Raw genomic sequence first — 17799 nt, forward strand, 5'->3', positions numbered from 1 at the left:
GAACTTCCTAGAGAAAAGAACTGAGTTCATTTCCCATCTTGCCTATAGGAAATCACAGATCACCTCTGAACATAGTTTGAAATTTTTTCCAGCTGCAAGAAAAATTTCAAGCTGTGTAACTGTAATACAATACAATCTACCCTCGAGGTATTTCAAAGCTGTCAGTCTCTGAATGACTTACCAGTGTGTAAGCCCACAGAGCCAGTCCTGTATTTTTTTAATCATATGCTACCCACCCATACCATAACCCCTGATACCTGCTGACAAATCACTAAAACAACTTTCTGCAAAAATGAAACAAAACAAAACCTCTGAAGGTTACTACATTTAAAAAGTCATCTTAAGAAAGTTTTTTCTACAATGTAGGAGTTTCATAGAGGAAAAGTACCATTTCATTTCCTAATAACTTTTCTTTGATGAGTAGCCAACTGATACTTATCAAATGCCCATAATAATCAATAAAGTTCTCTGTGCTCTTCTTTAACAGAATGAAGTAAAATACCCACCCTGGCATGGCAGTCATTTCCGAGAAGTGTTTGCAGAAGAATAGGAAGCTGCTTTCCTAGATGAAGCTTAAGACAGAGTTGGGTCAGCTCCTCCTGGTCCAGAAAGCCTGTTCCTGTGGTGTCACAGCTTCTGAAGACTTCCCTGAGTTGTGAAACATAGTGATTCTCTTCTTCATTCATCCCTTAGCAGGCTGAACATGCCAGGGGAAAACCAAAAACAATGGTACACTATTATTATCATACCTCACACATTCTCCCATTGTTAAGATACCAGATAGTGTGGCCCAGGCACAGCATAGAAGCTGAGTGTGTAAGCAAATGACACTGAAAGTTCTCTCGGGTTTAAGTGGGCCTGGGAGGAATCTGCTCCACCTTTGTAAAAGAAGCCAAAAACATCTTATTACTAACAGCCAGCCCACCTTCACAACAACGAGGAATTTCTGTTCTGCAAAAACCAAAACAAAAAACCCTGAATCATTAGGAAAAAAGACAAATAGGAAGAGAATTAAAATTATTAATGAGCCCTGGCTGGTGTGGCTCAGTGGACTGAGTGCTGGCTTGAGAGCCAAAGAGTCACCAGTTCAATCCCCAGTCAGGGCACATGCATGGGTTGTGAGCCAGGTTCCCAGTTGCAGGTGTGCGAGACACAACCACATATCAAGGCTTCTAGTCTTCTTTTTCTCCCTCCCTTCCCCTTTCTTGTAGAATAAAGAAATAAAATGTTTACAATAATTACTCATATTTTGGCAAATATGCATTCTAATTTTTTTCATACATATACAAATATGGTTTTTTCCTTACAAATACAAGAAAAATGGAAAAATCCAATAAAATACAGAATTTTAATAAATAAATCAGAAGAAAAACATGATTAATAACCATCTAAAATATTCAGATTGAAACAGACACTATTTGTATCTGTCAAATTATCAAGAATAAAAACTTTCACTGCTGTAATCTCACAAATTCCTGGAAGAAGTGACAATTCATAAATTTTTAAAATATTTTATTTATTTATTTTTAGAGAGAGAGGAAGGGACGGAGAAAGAGAGGGAGAGAAATATCAATGTGTGGCTGCCATTCACATATCCCCTACTGGGGACCTGGCCTGCAACCCAGGCATGTGCCTTCCCCGTGAATTGAACCCGCGACATTTTGGTTCATACCCTGCACTCAGTCCACTGAACTACACCAGCCAAGGCAATTAATAAATGGTTAGGGAGAACATTTTTCTACATATGAAGAAATTTTAAAAATATTTTAATTATCCTACCTAGTTATTTCACATAAAAGGATTTCATAATTTCTACAAGAATAGTTTGCTAAATTATACTGTGTTCATACAGCAGAATAAGAAGTAGCCTTAAAAATCTATTTCCAAAGAATATTTAATAGCATAGGAAGTATAGTTTATAAAATATCAGGCAGGAAAACTTCTGAGTATAATAGCTAATATACTTAGCTGTCACTATACATATAATTATTTAAGTTATAGCAAAAAATAAATAAAACCTCTGCAACTTTCTGAGGATAATACATGATTCAAAAAGAGAAAAGAGGAATTTCAGCCAAGATGAAGGGATAGATGGTTAAATTGTGCCTCCTCACACAACCAAAAGAAGGAAAACAACAAACTTAAAAACAAAAAACAACCAGATAGGACAGAAAATCGAACTGCATGGAAGTCTGAAAACCAAGGAGTTCAAGAAAATTTCATTCAGACCAGTAGAAGAGGCACAGATGAGCAGTTGGTTGGAGAGAACCCTCAGCAAGGTGGTTGCTAGAGGACCGGGCCAGGCAAGGTGGCAGCTGGTGGAGCAGGAGTTCCCACATTCACATACAGATAAACCAGAAGGAACAACTGGGGAGCCAGACAGACAGCACAACCCAGGGTTCCAGGGTGAGGAGATAAATCCTCAAATCCTTTGACTGAAAAAAATCCGAGGGAGTTGTGGCAGTGAGAGAAACACCGAGCCTCACAGGACAGTTTACTGGAGAGACCCTCATGGTCCTAGAATGTACACAAGTCCCCAGCCCTTGGAATCAGCACCAGAAGGTCCCAATTTGCTTGTGGGTAGTGGAGAAGTGATAGGAAGCTCACTGAGAGCTAAGCAAGCTGCACTGTCCCCTCTTGGACCCCTCTGCCACATACAGAGCTATAACACAGCGATGTGAGTTGCCCCGATATCACAAATAGCTAAGGCTCTGACCTTTATTACAAAACAGGTGCACTGAGAAAAATAAATATAGCCCAAATGAAAGAACAGATCAAGACTCCAGAAAAAAATAAAACCAAGTGACAAAGAGATGGCTAACCTATCAGATGCAGAGTTCAAAGCACTGATAATCAGGATGCTCACAAAAATCGTTGAGTATGGGCACAAAATTGAGGGAAAAGTGAAGGCTATTAAAAGTGAAATAAAGGAAAACATACAGGGAACCAAACAGTGATGGTAAGGAAACTGGGACTCAATTCAATGGTTTGGAGCACAAGGAAGAAATAAACATTCAACCAGAACAGAATGAAGAAACAAGAATTCCAACAAATTAGGGGAGGCTTAGGAACCTTTGGAACAACTTTAAACATTTCAACATCTGAATCATAGGGGTGCCAGAAGGAGAAGAGGAAGAGCAAGAAATTGAAAACTTACTTGAAAAAATTAATAAAGGAGAACTTCCCCCATCTGGCAAAGTAAATAGACTTCTAGGAAGTCCAGGAAGCTCAGAGAGTCCCAAAGAAGTTGGACCCAAGGAAGCACACACCAAGGCACATCATAATTACACTACCCAAGATCAAAGAAAAGGAGAGAATCTTAAAAGCAGCAAGAAGAAAGGAGACAAGTTACCTACAAAGGAGTTCCCATAAGACTTTCAGCTGACTTCTTAAAAGAAACCTTGCAGGCAAAAAGCAGCTGGAAAGAAGTATTCAAAGTTATGGAAGGCAAGGTGCTACATCCAAGATTACTCTATCCAGCATTCTATCATTTATAGTAGAAGGACAGATAAAGTGCTTCCCAGATAAGGTCAAGTTAAAGGAGTTCACCATCACCAAGCCCTTAATACATGAAAGGTTAAAGGGACTTATCTAAGAAAAAGACAAAAAATACAAACAGTAAAATGGCAACAAACTCCTAACTATCAACAACCGAACCTAAAAAGAAAACAAAAACAAAAAGGAACTAAGCAAACAACTAGAACATGAACAGAATCGAGAAATGGAGACCACATGGAGGAATACCATGTTGGGAGGGTGTGGAATGGGGGAAAAGGTACAGAGAATAAGTAGCATTAATGGTTGGTAGTCCATGGTTGGTAAAAAATAGACAGGGGGAAGTTAAGAACAGTATAGAAAATGTAGAAGCCAAAGAACTTATACGTACAACCCATGGACATGAACTAATGTTGATGGGAGGTGGGTGGGAGAGGTGATGTAGGCAGAGGATAATAAAGGGGGGAAATCGGACAAATGTAATAGCATAAATAATAAAATATATTTTTAAAAGAGAAAAGAAAAAATACACCAAAATAGTATGAGATAACTTTGTGCTATTTTATATTTTCTATTTTATATATTTTTATATTTCTTAAAACTTATTATAACAATGAGAATAAAATATAGCCAGAAATATATCATGAAAACATCAAAAACATTAAGATCCTAAAGACACTATGATGAACCATACCAAATTGCCATTATTTGATCATGTTGACCAACAAAAATGGTACCTGGATATATTTGAACATATTATATGGACACAGGACCTATGCACAATTCTGAAAATAGGAAATATAAGTAAAGAAGCATGAAAAATCAAGCAATCTTATTAATGATAAAATAAAGTACAAACATGAAACAATGAAGCAACTTGTCTTCTTAGTAAGGTGTACTACATATTCTTTGAATAACAATTATAAGGATGTAATTTTAAAGTGGTCTATGGTGCTTACTCATCATTGTCTCCAGGGGACAGGGAGTTTGTGCACCAGCACAAAAACTGCATGGGCATTTAAAATCTGTTAGCATCAATCTCCAAATGGGAAATATGCATGATTCTCACCTCACTCAGTAAACTAACAGATGAAATAAAAAAGGTTACATTAGTGATATTTCACTGCAATCTCAGAAAGTGAAATGCGTCCCCTGACTCTTAAACTTCTGCCATCAGTTGCAAAAAAATGTCAATATCCATCCTAAGAATGAACAAATCAGTTCATGGTCTCAGATTTCATGTAAAAGTGAAATGGCAACAAATATGTTTAGCATCTGCTTGGACCTGCACTATTTTCTCATCAAATTATTCATTTGTTTCTCAGACAGGAACTTGGAAGTTTAAAAAGGGAAAAGAATGAAGCTGTGAACAAATGCCACTCTCCTAGACTGTTTTGAGGAGGTAACTTCAAAAACATCAAGAATATAAAAAGACAAAAAATATATATAAGCAACTAGAAAATAAACTAAATAATAGCTCTAAATCACCACTGGCCGAATTTATTATGTGAAGATATTCTCTCTCTTAACTGGAGCTCCACCACTTTTCTAGACAAGAATGTTCTTTAGTGAGTTGCATAAAACTACTTATATGTGCAAAAGCTAATTTTCGATATACCAGGGAAAAACTGGCAGGAGAAGGTATTTTTTAAAAATATTTATTTATTTATCTTTAGAGGGGAAGGGAAGGAGAGAGAAACAGAAACATCAATGTATGGTTGCTTCTTGTGCATCCCTTGCTGGGAACTGCCCCTGCCGGGAACTGGCCTGCAACCTAGGAATGTGCCCTGACTGGGAATCGAACCGGGATCGTCTGGTTCGCAGGCCCGCGCTCAATTCGCTGAGCTACAGCAGCCAGGGCCCAGGAGAAGGTATTTTTAAATAATTTTAAAAATTTCAATTACAGGTGATATACAATATGACATTAGTTTAAGGTATACAACCCAGTGATTAGACATTTATATTACTAACACAGTGATCACCACCAATAAATCTAGTACCCATTTGACACCATACATAGTTATTACAATATTGATGACTATATTCCCTATGGTGTACTTTACATCCCCATGACTATTCTGTAACTACCAATTTATACTTCTTAATTCACCTTCACCTTTTCCACTCATCCCCCCAGATCCCCTCCCATCTGGCAAATGTCAAAATGTTCTCTCTACCTATGAATCTGTTTCTGGTCTGCTTGTTCAATTTTTGTGTGTTTGTTTTTTAGATTCCACATATAGGTGAAATCATATGGCATTTGTCTTTCTCTGTCTTGATTTATTCACTGAGCACAATACCCTCTAAGACCATCCATATTATTTCAGATGGCAAGATTTTATTCTTTTTTAATGGTTATGTTTTACTGTGTAGATGTACCATTTCTTCTTTATCCATGCATTCATTAATGGACACATAGGTTAATTCCATATTTTGGCTATTCTAAATAATGCTGTAATGAACATATTGATACATGTATCTTTTCAATTTGGTATTTGGATTTCTTTCAGATAAATACACAGACATAGTATTGCTGTTTCTCCATGGTCTTTTTTTTAATTTTTAAAGCTTTTATTCATTTATCTTTAGAGGGGAAAAGAAGGAGAGAGTAAGAGAAATATCAATGTATGGTTGCCTCTTATGTGTCCCCCAGGCATGTGCCCTGACTGGGAATCGAACCACGATCCTCTAGTTCACAGGCCCACACTCAATCCACTGAGCTACACCAGCCAGGGCTCTCCATTATTTCTTGTTAGAACTTCTGTTTTCAAGTCTACTTTGGTATAATTGCTACCTCAGTATTTGTTGTTCCATTTTCATGAAATATCTTTTTTTTCATCCCTTTACTTTTAGTATGTGTGTGTGTGTGTGTGTGTGTTTTTAATCTGAGGTGAGTCTCTTGAAGACAGCAGGAATAAGGGTTTTGTTAACCATTCAGCCACGTATAACTGTATATCTTTAATGGCAGCATATAATCCATTTATATTTAAAGTATTATTGATAGATGTGCATTTACTGCAATTTTATTATTCATATTTTTTCTTTTTCTTACTACAGACTCTTTAGCATTTCTTGTAATAGTGGTTAGGTGGTGATTAACTCCTTTCCCTTTTTCTTGTCTGAGAAGCTCTTTATATGTCCTTTGGTTCTAAATGATAGCATTGTTGGGTAGAGCCATCTTGGTCATAGGTTCTTGCTTTTTCTTACTGTGAATATTTTGTGCTTATCCCTTCTGGTGTGTAAAATTTCTGTGCTCAAATCAGGGGACATTTTCATGGGAGGTCCCTTGTAGAAAACTACTTTTCACTTGCTGCTTTTAAGATTGTGTCTTTCTTTAAACTTTGGCATTTTAATTATGACATATCTTGGTGTGGGCCTCTGAGTTCATCTTATTTGGAACTTGCTGCACCACCTAGACTTTACGTCTACTTTTTCACCAGGTTAAGGAATATTTCTCTTTATTTATTCAAATATATTCTCAATTCTTTGCTCTCATTTCTTTCCTTCCAAAACCCCCCTGATGTGAATGTTAATTCACTTGAAGTTGTTTGAGAGGCTCATAAAACTAGCCTCATATTTTTGGATTTTTTTTTTTTTTTTTTTTGCTTTCCTGATTGGATGTTTTCTGCTTCCTTATCTTCCAAATTGCTGATTTGATCTTCTGCTACATTTACTCTACTGTTGATTCCTTGTAAGTATTTTTCATTCAGTCATTGTATTCTTCATTTCTAATTTGGTCTTTTGGGTTCTTAAATATTTTTAAGATTATGTAAAATCTTAACCTTAATCTTCAGTAGTTCCTGATCACAATGCCAAGTCATACCCCACATTGAAGCAGCCATCCTGCTAAAGCAGACCACTCCCCTCCAAGCAACAGCAGCCTTAGGGGAACCAATAGGCCTGACTCCACGAGGTATTCTGCCCTGCCCTCTGGGGCTTAAACCTGACTGCTTAAGGCAGATGACTTGATTAAAAACTGAAGGACATAGCCTCAGACAGTAGATCCCTGGCTGTCTCAGAACAAACTGCTTAAGGTCAGGTGGGGTCAACATATGATATCATCAAAGACAGATCCAGAAAGAGAAACACTAGTAAATATTAGAGACTGCCAAGGCGAAATCCACTGTGGTCTTCTCCATGATTTGCATTATTTTCTTTCCTGCACAGCTTTTTAACATTCACTTCTTATCCATCAAGTTTGTGCATATTAAGTAATTAGATTTTATACTATAATTTATTTATCTCCTTTCTTATATTAGTCTTAAACTTTTTTTAAACCTTTTTTTAAAGATTTTATTTATTTGTCTTTATACAGAAAGGGAAGGAGAGAAGGAGAGAAACATCAATGTATGGTTGCTTCTTATGCATCCCCTGCTGGGAACTGGCTCCTGCCGGGAACTGGCCTGCAACCCAGGCATGTGGCCTGACTGGGAATCGAACCGCGATCGTGTGGTTCGCAGGCCCGCGCTCAATCCACTGAGCTACGCCCACCAGGCAGTCTTAAACTCTTTATACCATTATTAATACTGGTTCATTTGCTGTTGATAGTGGGATTGCAGGGTATAGTTATTTTTGCAGATATAGGTTTGTTTCCTAGGCTTTGTGGTTTGGTTCTGGCAGCACCTGAACAACTGCATACAAGATATGGTGGGCAGAGTGATCCTCATTCAACCAGCTAGAGGAAAGGACCCACCAAAGAATGCCCCAACAAGAATCAAAACCCATTTACATCTAGAGAACCAACATACACAGTATATACGGCATCACAAGAGCATCAAGTTCAGGAGATCAAGGGGATTGCACCTCTGAATCTCAGGTCTCCTATAGTAGAAGTTCACACTACAAACTCAGGAAGTCAAAAAAAGATAATTTCAAAAAGCCCAATCAAACAAGAGGAGTCCCACAAATAATGAGAACACAAATAAACAACCCCCACTCGAAAGGAAAGGAGGATTCATCAGAAAGAGTGCTAAATGAAACAGAGACAAGTGAACTATCAGATATTGAGTTCAATGCACTGTTTATAAGGAAGTTCAGTGAGCTTACGGGGAATTATGAAAAACTACAGGGAAATTACGAGGAACTTACTGAAAAATATATGTGAATATAAAAGGACACAGAAACTATCAACAAGCACCAAGAGAAAATGAAGAATACAATTTTTGAATTGAAGAACGTATTAGAAGGAATCAAAAGCAGGCTGGATGAAGCACAGGATTGAATCGGTGAGCTGGAGGGCAAGGTAGAAAAAGACCAAGAAAAGGGAAAAAGGGCTCAAAAAGAACATGGGTTAAGGGAAATGCAGGATAACATAAAATGTAATAATACCCATATAATAGGGATACCAGAAGAAGAAGAAGAGCAAGGGATAGAAAAACTGTGTCAAAAACTAATGATGGAAAATGTCCCTAATTTGATGAGAGAAAAAAGTCACAAAAATCTAGGAATCAAGAGGAACCCAAAGAGGCACACTTCAAGACACATCATAATGACTTCCTGGAAGTTTATTTCCTTTGCCAGATTGGAGAAGCTCTCCTTTACTCTTTATTCAAATCAGTTTTCAATTTCTGGCTCTTCCTCTTCTCCGTTTGGTAACCCTATAATTCAGATGTTGAAACGTTTAAAGATGTCCTGGAGGTTCAAATCAGTTTTCAATTTCTTGCTCTTCCTCTTCTCCGTTTGGTAACCCTATAATTCAGATGTTGAAACGTTTAAAGATGTACTGGAGGTTCGTAAGGCTTTCCTCATTTTTTTGAATTCTTGTTTCTTCATTCTTTTCTGATTGGATGTTTCTTTCTTCCTTCTGGTCCACTCCATTGATTTGAGTCCCATTTTCCTTCCCATCACTATTGGTTCCCTGTACATTTTCCTTTATCTCACTTAGCGTAGCCTTCATTTTTTTCATCTAATTTACGACCAAATTCAACCAATTCTGTGAGCATCCCGATTACCAGTGTTTTGAACTTTGTGTATGATAAGTTGGCTTTCTTGTCATTGCTTGGTTGTATTTTTTCTTGAGCTTTGATCTGTTCTTTCTTTTGTTTGTTTTTTTTTTTCTCATCTTGATGTGCCTGTTACATAGTGAGGGGGAGAGGCTTAGGTATTCACCCAGGTGGGGCAAACGACGTAGCTGTGTTGAAATGATATACGTGGGGGAAGGGTCTGAGAGCGAACAATGGCGCTTGCTCCGCTCTCTGCCAGATTTCAGTAACTTCCCTCCCTTCTCACAAGCAAATTGGGCCCTTCTGGTGCTAATTCCCAGTGGGTGGAACTGTGCATGTTCTAGGATCCAGTGGGTCTCTCCAGCGAATTCTCCTCTGAGGCTGATAGTTTCTCCCACTGTGTCAACCTTCACAACTGTTTTCAATCAGTGGTTTGAGGGTTTATTTCCCTGCACTGGAGCCCTGGGTTGCACAGTCCATCCCACTTCCCAGTTGTTTCTCCCAGTTTATCTGTGTGTGAATGTGGGACTGCCTGGTCCACAATCCATTGCCTCGTTGGTCCACCAGCTGGTGTCTTGTTTGCCAGCCGCAGCAGTCTTTCATGCCCCACTCCACAATCTGCTGCTCCGGTGGGTCCTCCAGCTATTGCCTTGCTGCTAGTGCTCTACACCCAGCTGCCCTTCTCCACCCCTCCTTCCAGTCTGGATGAATGTGTTTCTTTAACTTCTTGGTTATCGGACTTCCATACAGTTCGGTTTTCTGTCAGTTCTGGTTGTTCTTTGTTTTAAAATTGTTGTTATCCTTCTTTTGGTTGTGCGTAGGTGTCTACCTACGCCTCCATCTTCGCCAGAAGTCTGGTTCCTATCTCTTTGTTAAAGTTTTCACTGAGTTCACCTACTCTTCTCGTACGTTTCCTAAGCACCCTTATAACCAGTGTCTTTTTTAATCCTTACCTGAGCATCTGTCTTTATTGATTTTTAGAGAGAGAGGAGTCAGATTGATGTGAGAGAGAAACATTGATTGGTTACTTCCTGTGTGCACCCTTACTGGGAATCAAACCTGCAACCCTTTGGTGAATGGGACACTGTTCAATTAACTGAGTCACCCAGCCAGGGCATACACAGTGTTTTGAACTATGCATCTGGTAGAATACTTTTCTCTATTATATATTTTTTCTGGAGTTCTGTTCTTTTATTTCTTTCGGGACATTTCTTTGTCTCTTCATTTTGACTGCCTCATTGTTAGTATCTATATATTATGTACAGTTGCTATGTCTTCCAGTCTTGGTATGTAGCCTTATGTAGTAGGTGGGACATTCCAAGTACACCCCTTTGTGGGCTCTGCATACCCTCCTGTTACAGCTGAGCATTGATTGTTGGCACTTCAGTGGGAGGGATTTACACACCCAGAACAATCAGATGCAAGGACTGACCATGACCACACCACAGGAGATGCTGTGCAGAGGCTAACTTGCTTCAGCAGGGCTCAGGTTGCCTGATGACATTGCCCCTTGAGTGAGTCATTCAAGGAGCTGGTTGGTTGATGCTCTAGTGTGGTCTGAACCTGTCCATCAGATGTGCTGGCTCTGAGGCTGCTCAAGTTGTGCAGTCTATAATTGGTTACCACCTGTGCCCTGCCTAAGGCCATTGGGCATGAAGTACAGAGCATTTTTCAGATGGCTGCTACTTTTGGGGGGCTTAGAGGTACCCACTAGAGGCCAAAGCTTCAAACAAAGGCTGGCTGCTGCTAGTGTTGTGCTTGGAACTGCTTATCAAGAAGTATGGGGTACACTGAGGCCAGATGCTATACTGATTTGGGTGTTCGTGAACCTTCCAGAGATTTTAGGAAAGTCCTCATCATGAGCCTTCAAGATAGGTTGTTTATATGTAAAAGCCACTGGAAATGGCTTGGGTTAGCCCACAAGTTGGGTGGGACCAGGTCTCTGGGAATCACTACGGGGGGGCAAACAGTGGTAACCAGGTTGGCAGAGACTCAGAAATGGCTCTCCCTGGAGGCTTCGTAGGAGATGGACTCGGCAAAGAGCAACAGCCTTTGCCAGCACTTTGGGCGGGGCGGGGGGGGGGGCGGTGCGGGGGAGAAGTTGCCCCTTCAACTCTTGTCCCAGAGCCAGAAAACTCATTTCCTCTCTTTATGCCCCTGATAACTTTCAAGCTGCTGCCTCAGTGCTGGAGCTCAGAGCTTGTGAGTTCATTAGGTAAGTCCAAGGGTGGGCCCTTTAAAAGGAATGCCTGGGACTCTAGTAGCTTTCTAACCTCACTCAGCTGAGATCTCCACTGTGAGCCAGAGCTTACAAGAACTTCTCTTTTTTGCACTGTGGTGCTGGGTTAGGTTGGGGGCACTGATGTCAGGCTGGGACCCCTTGCTATTTTTTTATTGCTGTTTAATTACGGTTGTCCCGATTTTTCCCCCGCACTGCTCTGTCCAGCCTCTCCACCCTCCCTTGCTCCCACAGTCAATCCTCACAACGTCCCTTGTCCTGAGGTCCCTTATACATGTTCCTTGATGGCCCTTTCCCTTCTTTCCCATTATCCTCTGCACCCTTCCCTTCTGGTCACTGCTAGTTTGTTCTTTTTTCCTGATTCTATTTTCTGATTCTATTTTCCTCATTTATTTGTTTAGTTGATTAGGTCCCAGTTATATGTTAGATCATAGGGTATTTGTCTTTCATTTCTTGTATCATTTAGCAGAGCACTCTCCCGTTCCATCCATGTTGTAGGAACTCTTGCTCCTAGTCGTTCTGTTGTGTAGTATTCCATTGTGTAAATGGACCACAGTTTTTTATCCATTCATTTACTGATGATGGGCACTTAGGCTGTTTCTACCACTTCACTATTGTTATTAATACTGCTATGAACATTGGGGTACATAGGCCCTTTTGAATTGGTATTTCCAGATTTGTACGGTATAATCCCAGAGGTGGAAGCAGTGGATCGAAAGGCAGCTCAATTTTTAGTTTCTTGAGGAAATTAGGTACTGTGTTCCACAGAGGCTGCACTCCTACCAGCAGTGCACTAATCTTGCCAGAACTTGTTGTTTGTTGATTCATTATTAATGGCCATTCTGAGTGGTGTGAAGTGGCATCTCACTGTGGATTCAACTTGCATCTCTCTAATGACCAGTGATGTTGAAAATTCTTTCATATGTCTGTGACCCCTGTATATCCTCCTTGGAGAAGTGTCTGTTTAGGTCCTTTGCCTATTTTTTAATTGGATTGTTTTCCTGGTGTGGAGTCATGTGAGTTCTTTATATATTTTGGAGATCAAACCCTCATCTGAGGTATCATTTGCAAATATATTCTCCTGTGCAGTTAGTTTCCTTTTCATTTTGCTGATGTTTCCTTTGGCTGTGTGAACGCTTTGGATTTTGATCAAGTCTCATTTGTTTATTCATTCCTTTACATCCCTTGTCCTAGGGGTTGTATCAGTGAAAATACTGCTTCATGGGATATCTGAAATTTTCCTGCCTATATTCTCCTCTAAGACTTTCATGGTGTCACAATTCGTATTTAAAGTCTTTTATCCAGCTTTTCTCTCTTTTGAAATATACTTCATTGATTAAGCTACTACAGTGGTTCCATCTTCCCCCCTTTACTGCCCTCCACCCTGCACAGAGCCTCCTGCAACCATTAGTTCATATCCAAGGGTTGTACATATAAGTCGTTTGGCTTCTACATTCCCTATACTGTTCTTAATCTCCCCTTCTCTATTTTCTACCAACCATTTATGCTACTTATTCCCTGTACCTTTTCTCCCTCTCCCCCTCTCCACTTCCCCACTAATAACCCTTCATGCCTTCCCCATTTCTGTGATTCTGTTCCTGTTTCAGTTTCTTGCTTAGTTCCTTTTTAGGTTCCGTTGATAGTTTTGAATTTGTTGTCATTTTACTGTTCATATTTTTTATTGTCTTTTTCTTGGATAAGTCCCTTTAACCTTTCATATATTAAGGGCTTGGTGATGATGAACTCCTTTAACTTGACCTTATCTGGGAAGCATTTAATCTGCCCTCCCATTCTAAATGATAGCTTTGCTGCATAGGGTAATCTTGGATGTAGCACCTTGCCTTTCATAACTTTGAATACTTCTTTCCAGTTCCTTCTTGCCTGCAAGGTTTCTTTTGAGAAGTCAGCTGAAAGTCTTATGGGAACTCCTTTGTAGGTAACTTGTCTCCTTTCTTCTTGCTGCTTTTACGATTCTCTCCTTATCTTTCATCTTGGGTAGTGTAATTATGATGTGCCTTGGTGTGTGCTTCCTTGGGTCCAACTTCTTTGGGACTCTCTGACTTCCTGGAAGTCTATTTCCTTTGCCAGATTGGGGAAGTTCTCCATCATTTATTCAAATAAGTTTTCCATTCCTTGCTCTTCCTCTTCTCCTCTGGCACCCCTATGATCCAGATGTTGGAATGTTTAAAGTTGTCCCAGAGGTTCCTAAGCCTCTCCTAACTTTTTGGAATTCTTGTTTCTTCATTCTGTTCTGGTTGAATGTTTATTTCTTCCTTGTGCTCCAAACCACTGAATTTAGTCCCGGTTTCCTTCCCATCACTGTTGGTTCCCTTTATATTTTTCTTTATTTCATTTTTAATAGCCTTCCCTTTTTCCTCTATTTTGCAACCATATTCAATCAGTTCTATGAACATCCTTAGTACCAGTGATTGGAATTCTGCATGTGATACATTGGCTATCTCTTCATTGAATAATTCTATTTTTGGAGTTTTGATGTGTTCTTTCATTTGTGCCATATTTGTCGGGGCACTCCTGTTAAATTTTAATGGGCAGAACCTTTGTTTATTTGTCATGTCAGGGCAAACCATGTAGCTGCACTGTGACGCTGTCTGTGGGGGAGGCGTCAGAGAAAAAGCACTGTGATTTGCTCCATTCTTGGCCAGCTTTCAATCACTTCCTACACTACCCACAAGCAAATTGGCCCCTTAATGGGCTCATTCCTGGGTGGGTGGGTTTATGTATATTTTAGGACCATGTGGGTCTCTTCAACAAAGTATCCTGTGAGGCTGGGAGTTTCTCCTGCTGTGGCAACCCCCATAGGTTTTTACACTCAGAGATTTTGAGGCTTTCTTTTCCAGTGCTGGAACCCTGGGTTGTATGGTCTATCTCACTCCCCAGTTGTTCCTCCTGGTTTATCTGCATGCAAATGTGGGACCTCCCAGTCTGCCAGCCACCACCTTGCCTGCCCTGTACCCCTGCCACCACCTTTTTGTGAATCCTCTCCACCTGGTTCCCCATCTGTGCCTCCCCTACCAGTGTATGGATGTTTCTTCTTTGACTCCTTGGTTTTGGAACTTTCTTACAGTTAAATTTTCGGGCAGTTTTGGTTATTTTCTGTTTTTAAATTTTTTATCTTTCTCTTGGTTGTGGAAGGAGGCAAAGTATATATACCTATCACTCCATCTTGGTTGGAAGTCAAACTTACAAACTTCTGTACATCAAAGAAAGTAATCAATAGAGTGCAAAGACAAGCAACATATGAATGGGGAAAAATAACTGCAAATTGTATATCTGATAAGGAGTTAATAATAACTGGAATCTATGAAGAACTCCTATAACTCAACAGTAAAAAGTTAATGACCTAATTTAAAAAACGGAAAAACCTGAATAGAGATTTCTCCAAAGAGGACATAGAAGTGGCCAACAAACTTATGAAAACATACTCATCAGCTCTAATCATCAGAGAAATACAAATCAAAATCATAATGAAATATCTATTAGCCTGGCCACCATTAAATAAAATTAAAAAACAGAAAACAAGTGTTTGTGAGGTTGTGAAGAAACTGGAAGCTTCACATGCTGTTGGTGGGAATATAAACTGGTGTTAAGAACTGTGGAAAACAGTATGGAGGGTCCTCAATAAACAAACTAAGAATCACACTTTGGGGTATTTATCCTAAAAAAAATTGAAAGGATGATCTGAAAGAGATATTTGAACTACCATGTCCATTTCAGCATCATTCACAATAACCAAGAGGTAGAGGCAGCACAAATGTCAGTTGACTAATGAATGGATAAAGAAAATGAGATATATACTTACATTGGCATGTTATTCAGTCTTTAAAAGGAAGGAAATCTTGTCACATGCTACATAACAGATGAACCTTGAGGACATCATGTTAAGTGAAATAAGCTAGTCACAAAAGAATAAATACTGTATGATTTCACTTATAGGCAGTTTCAGAGTGGTCAAAATCATGGTGACAGAAAGTAGAATGGTGGTTGCCAAGGACTGCAGGTGGGAAAAATGGGAGAACCTGTTCAGTTAGTACAGAGTTTCAGTTTTGCTAAATCAAAAAACTGTACAGATCTGTTGCACAACAATGTGCATATAGTGAACACTACAGAACTGTACACTTAAAAATAGTTAAGAGGGAAAATTTTATACTATGTGTTTTTTCCACAGTTAAAAATTTTTAAATAAAAAAATCTTTTAAAAGAAAAGCAAAGCTGAGCCTGGTTTGATAAGGCTGCCAGGCATTCCGGAAAACAAGATAGTACAGGAAGGGGCAAGCCCTTGAAAGTCCGTATGTATCAACTCCACTATCTGGGAAAAGGAAAACTTTAAGACTGTGTGTTCTTTCCAAGACCTGGAAGGAGGAACGGGAGGGGTCTACAGTGCTCAAAGAAAAACTCATGAAATCACTTTGGTTAACTCCCTGCCTCCCATCCTGTATGCAAAATGAACAAATAGAATAAGGAGCAAAATAGGTATTTATTCAGGCTAACAGACCCTGCCTCCACCCATACCTACATTTGGGTAGTCAAATCTCTCCTGGAAGGCTGGCAGTACCTTTTTCCACCAATCAATACGTAACTCCCTCACTCCCATCCTGCCAACTATGTAAGTCCTTAGAACAGGACTCCCTCTTGGCTCTCTCTATCCCCAAGGGGGGGCCCTGACCACACCACCTCTGACCAGGGGGCCTCTGGCCATCAGGGTGCTGGTCACCTGGCCTCTGACTACCCTGTTCTTGCCACCTTGCTTTTGCTTTCCTATTAGAACTTAGCACTAATAAACTTTGCTTTCATGCTTTAAAAAAAAAAGAAAAGAAAAGCTGAAATGTGATGAGTTGCTTTCTGAAATTTCTTGGTTCTATTTTATACCCATTTAATCTGGATTTTCCTTTACTTAAAAAAAAAAAAAATCAACCCTAAAGCTCCAGGCATCCTCTCTGAACAAGTGAAGGAAATCAGCTGAAAGGGAAAGGGATTACTGAAATAATACAAGATTTTTCCAAGCAGACCGATGGCAAAGTACACTGTGTGGGACAAGAACAAACACACCTACATCACGTATATCATCATGAAATTTCAGAATAAAAAAGTTATAAAAGTGTCCAAACAGAAAGGAGTAGTTCCACACTCACAGGGACAATTCTTAGCACAGCATGTACTCTCAGCAGCAAGACTGAGAGTTAGAGGACTGCCTCTGACATCCTTGGGGAAGATCTGAAAATTGAGAAATTCACGAAGATGGAGGAAGGCACAGGACCTAGGACCTGAGTCACATGTAAGCACTGAAGACTGTTCTGGGTGACATTGATGTAAGAAACAACCAAACCTGTAGGAAATTTTTATAGGTGTTTATTTGAGCCAAATTGAGGATATAAATCAGGAATCAAGATTTCAAAGATCCAGAAGATTAGTTTTGCAGCTTCCTTTTATTCATTTGATTGAAGAAGGAAGATAAAGAAGTTTACATAAAGGTAGGAAGAAGCAATGCCAGAATAGAATAGAATTACAGGGTAGTTAAGAGTATGTGCCCTCTTAGCAGGATGACAGCTGTAGGGGATGGGCAGAGGTTAGGGGGTGGAGGACTTGAGCAAAAAGGAAAAAAAACAGTGGGATGATTGTAGGCGTGGGGAGGGGAGTATAAGGGGACTAAATGGTAGTGGGAAAAATACAATAAATTTTTTTAAATAAAATTAAAGATTGTGTGCTCTCCAGGGATCTCAGAGGGGGCATTTCAAAGGTGTATTAGCCTAGATCTATAGAAACAATGGACAAGGCTTGCTTAAGCCTTTTAATAAAGAAGTTGTATGCCTGGGCATGACTATACACTATGACCTGCCTAGTTTGGAATTTATGATCAGATCACCCTGAGAGGTTACTTCCCATAGAACCCCCCCCCTTTTTTTTTGGTCTACAGAAGACAGCCATAAGCAGGGCGAGAGGGCAATCCACACAAAACAGAAAACTGGTAATCAAAAGATCCTGTCTTTGCGTGATCATCTGGAAAACAACAAGGCTAGGTCTCTGACAGAACTGATGGGAGGATTTGGTAAAAAAAATAAGCACATTAAAAAGTAAATAAATAAAAACTAAGAAAACATGTTAACC

The 17799-nt window shown here is 39.5% G+C and overlaps 1 protein-coding gene across 5 annotated transcripts in view; it reads right to left on the reverse strand.

Moving 5' to 3' along the window:
• Positions 1-17799, reverse strand: part of NINL (ninein like) — a 179916-nt gene that overhangs the window by 126059 nt on the left and 36058 nt on the right. For 3 of the 5 annotated variants that reach the window (XM_037055524.1, XM_037055525.1, XM_037055523.1), the window contains exon 2: positions 507-697. The exons of 1 other annotated variant lie outside the window; for it this stretch is intronic. In XM_037055524.1, coding sequence (XP_036911419.1) covers positions 507-686 — 180 coding nt within the window. In that variant the 5' untranslated portion in view covers positions 687-697. Of the gene's footprint in view, positions 1-506; positions 698-17799 lie in introns of those variants that run through there. One more of the 5 variants, XM_037055526.1, reaches the window with a different exon arrangement.

This window comes from Sturnira hondurensis, unplaced genomic scaffold, assembly GCF_014824575.4.
Source record: "Sturnira hondurensis isolate 20B ecotype Veracruz unplaced genomic scaffold, ASM1482457v3 Scaffold0008640, whole genome shotgun sequence".
NCBI lineage: Eukaryota > Metazoa > Chordata > Mammalia > Chiroptera > Phyllostomidae > Sturnira > Sturnira hondurensis.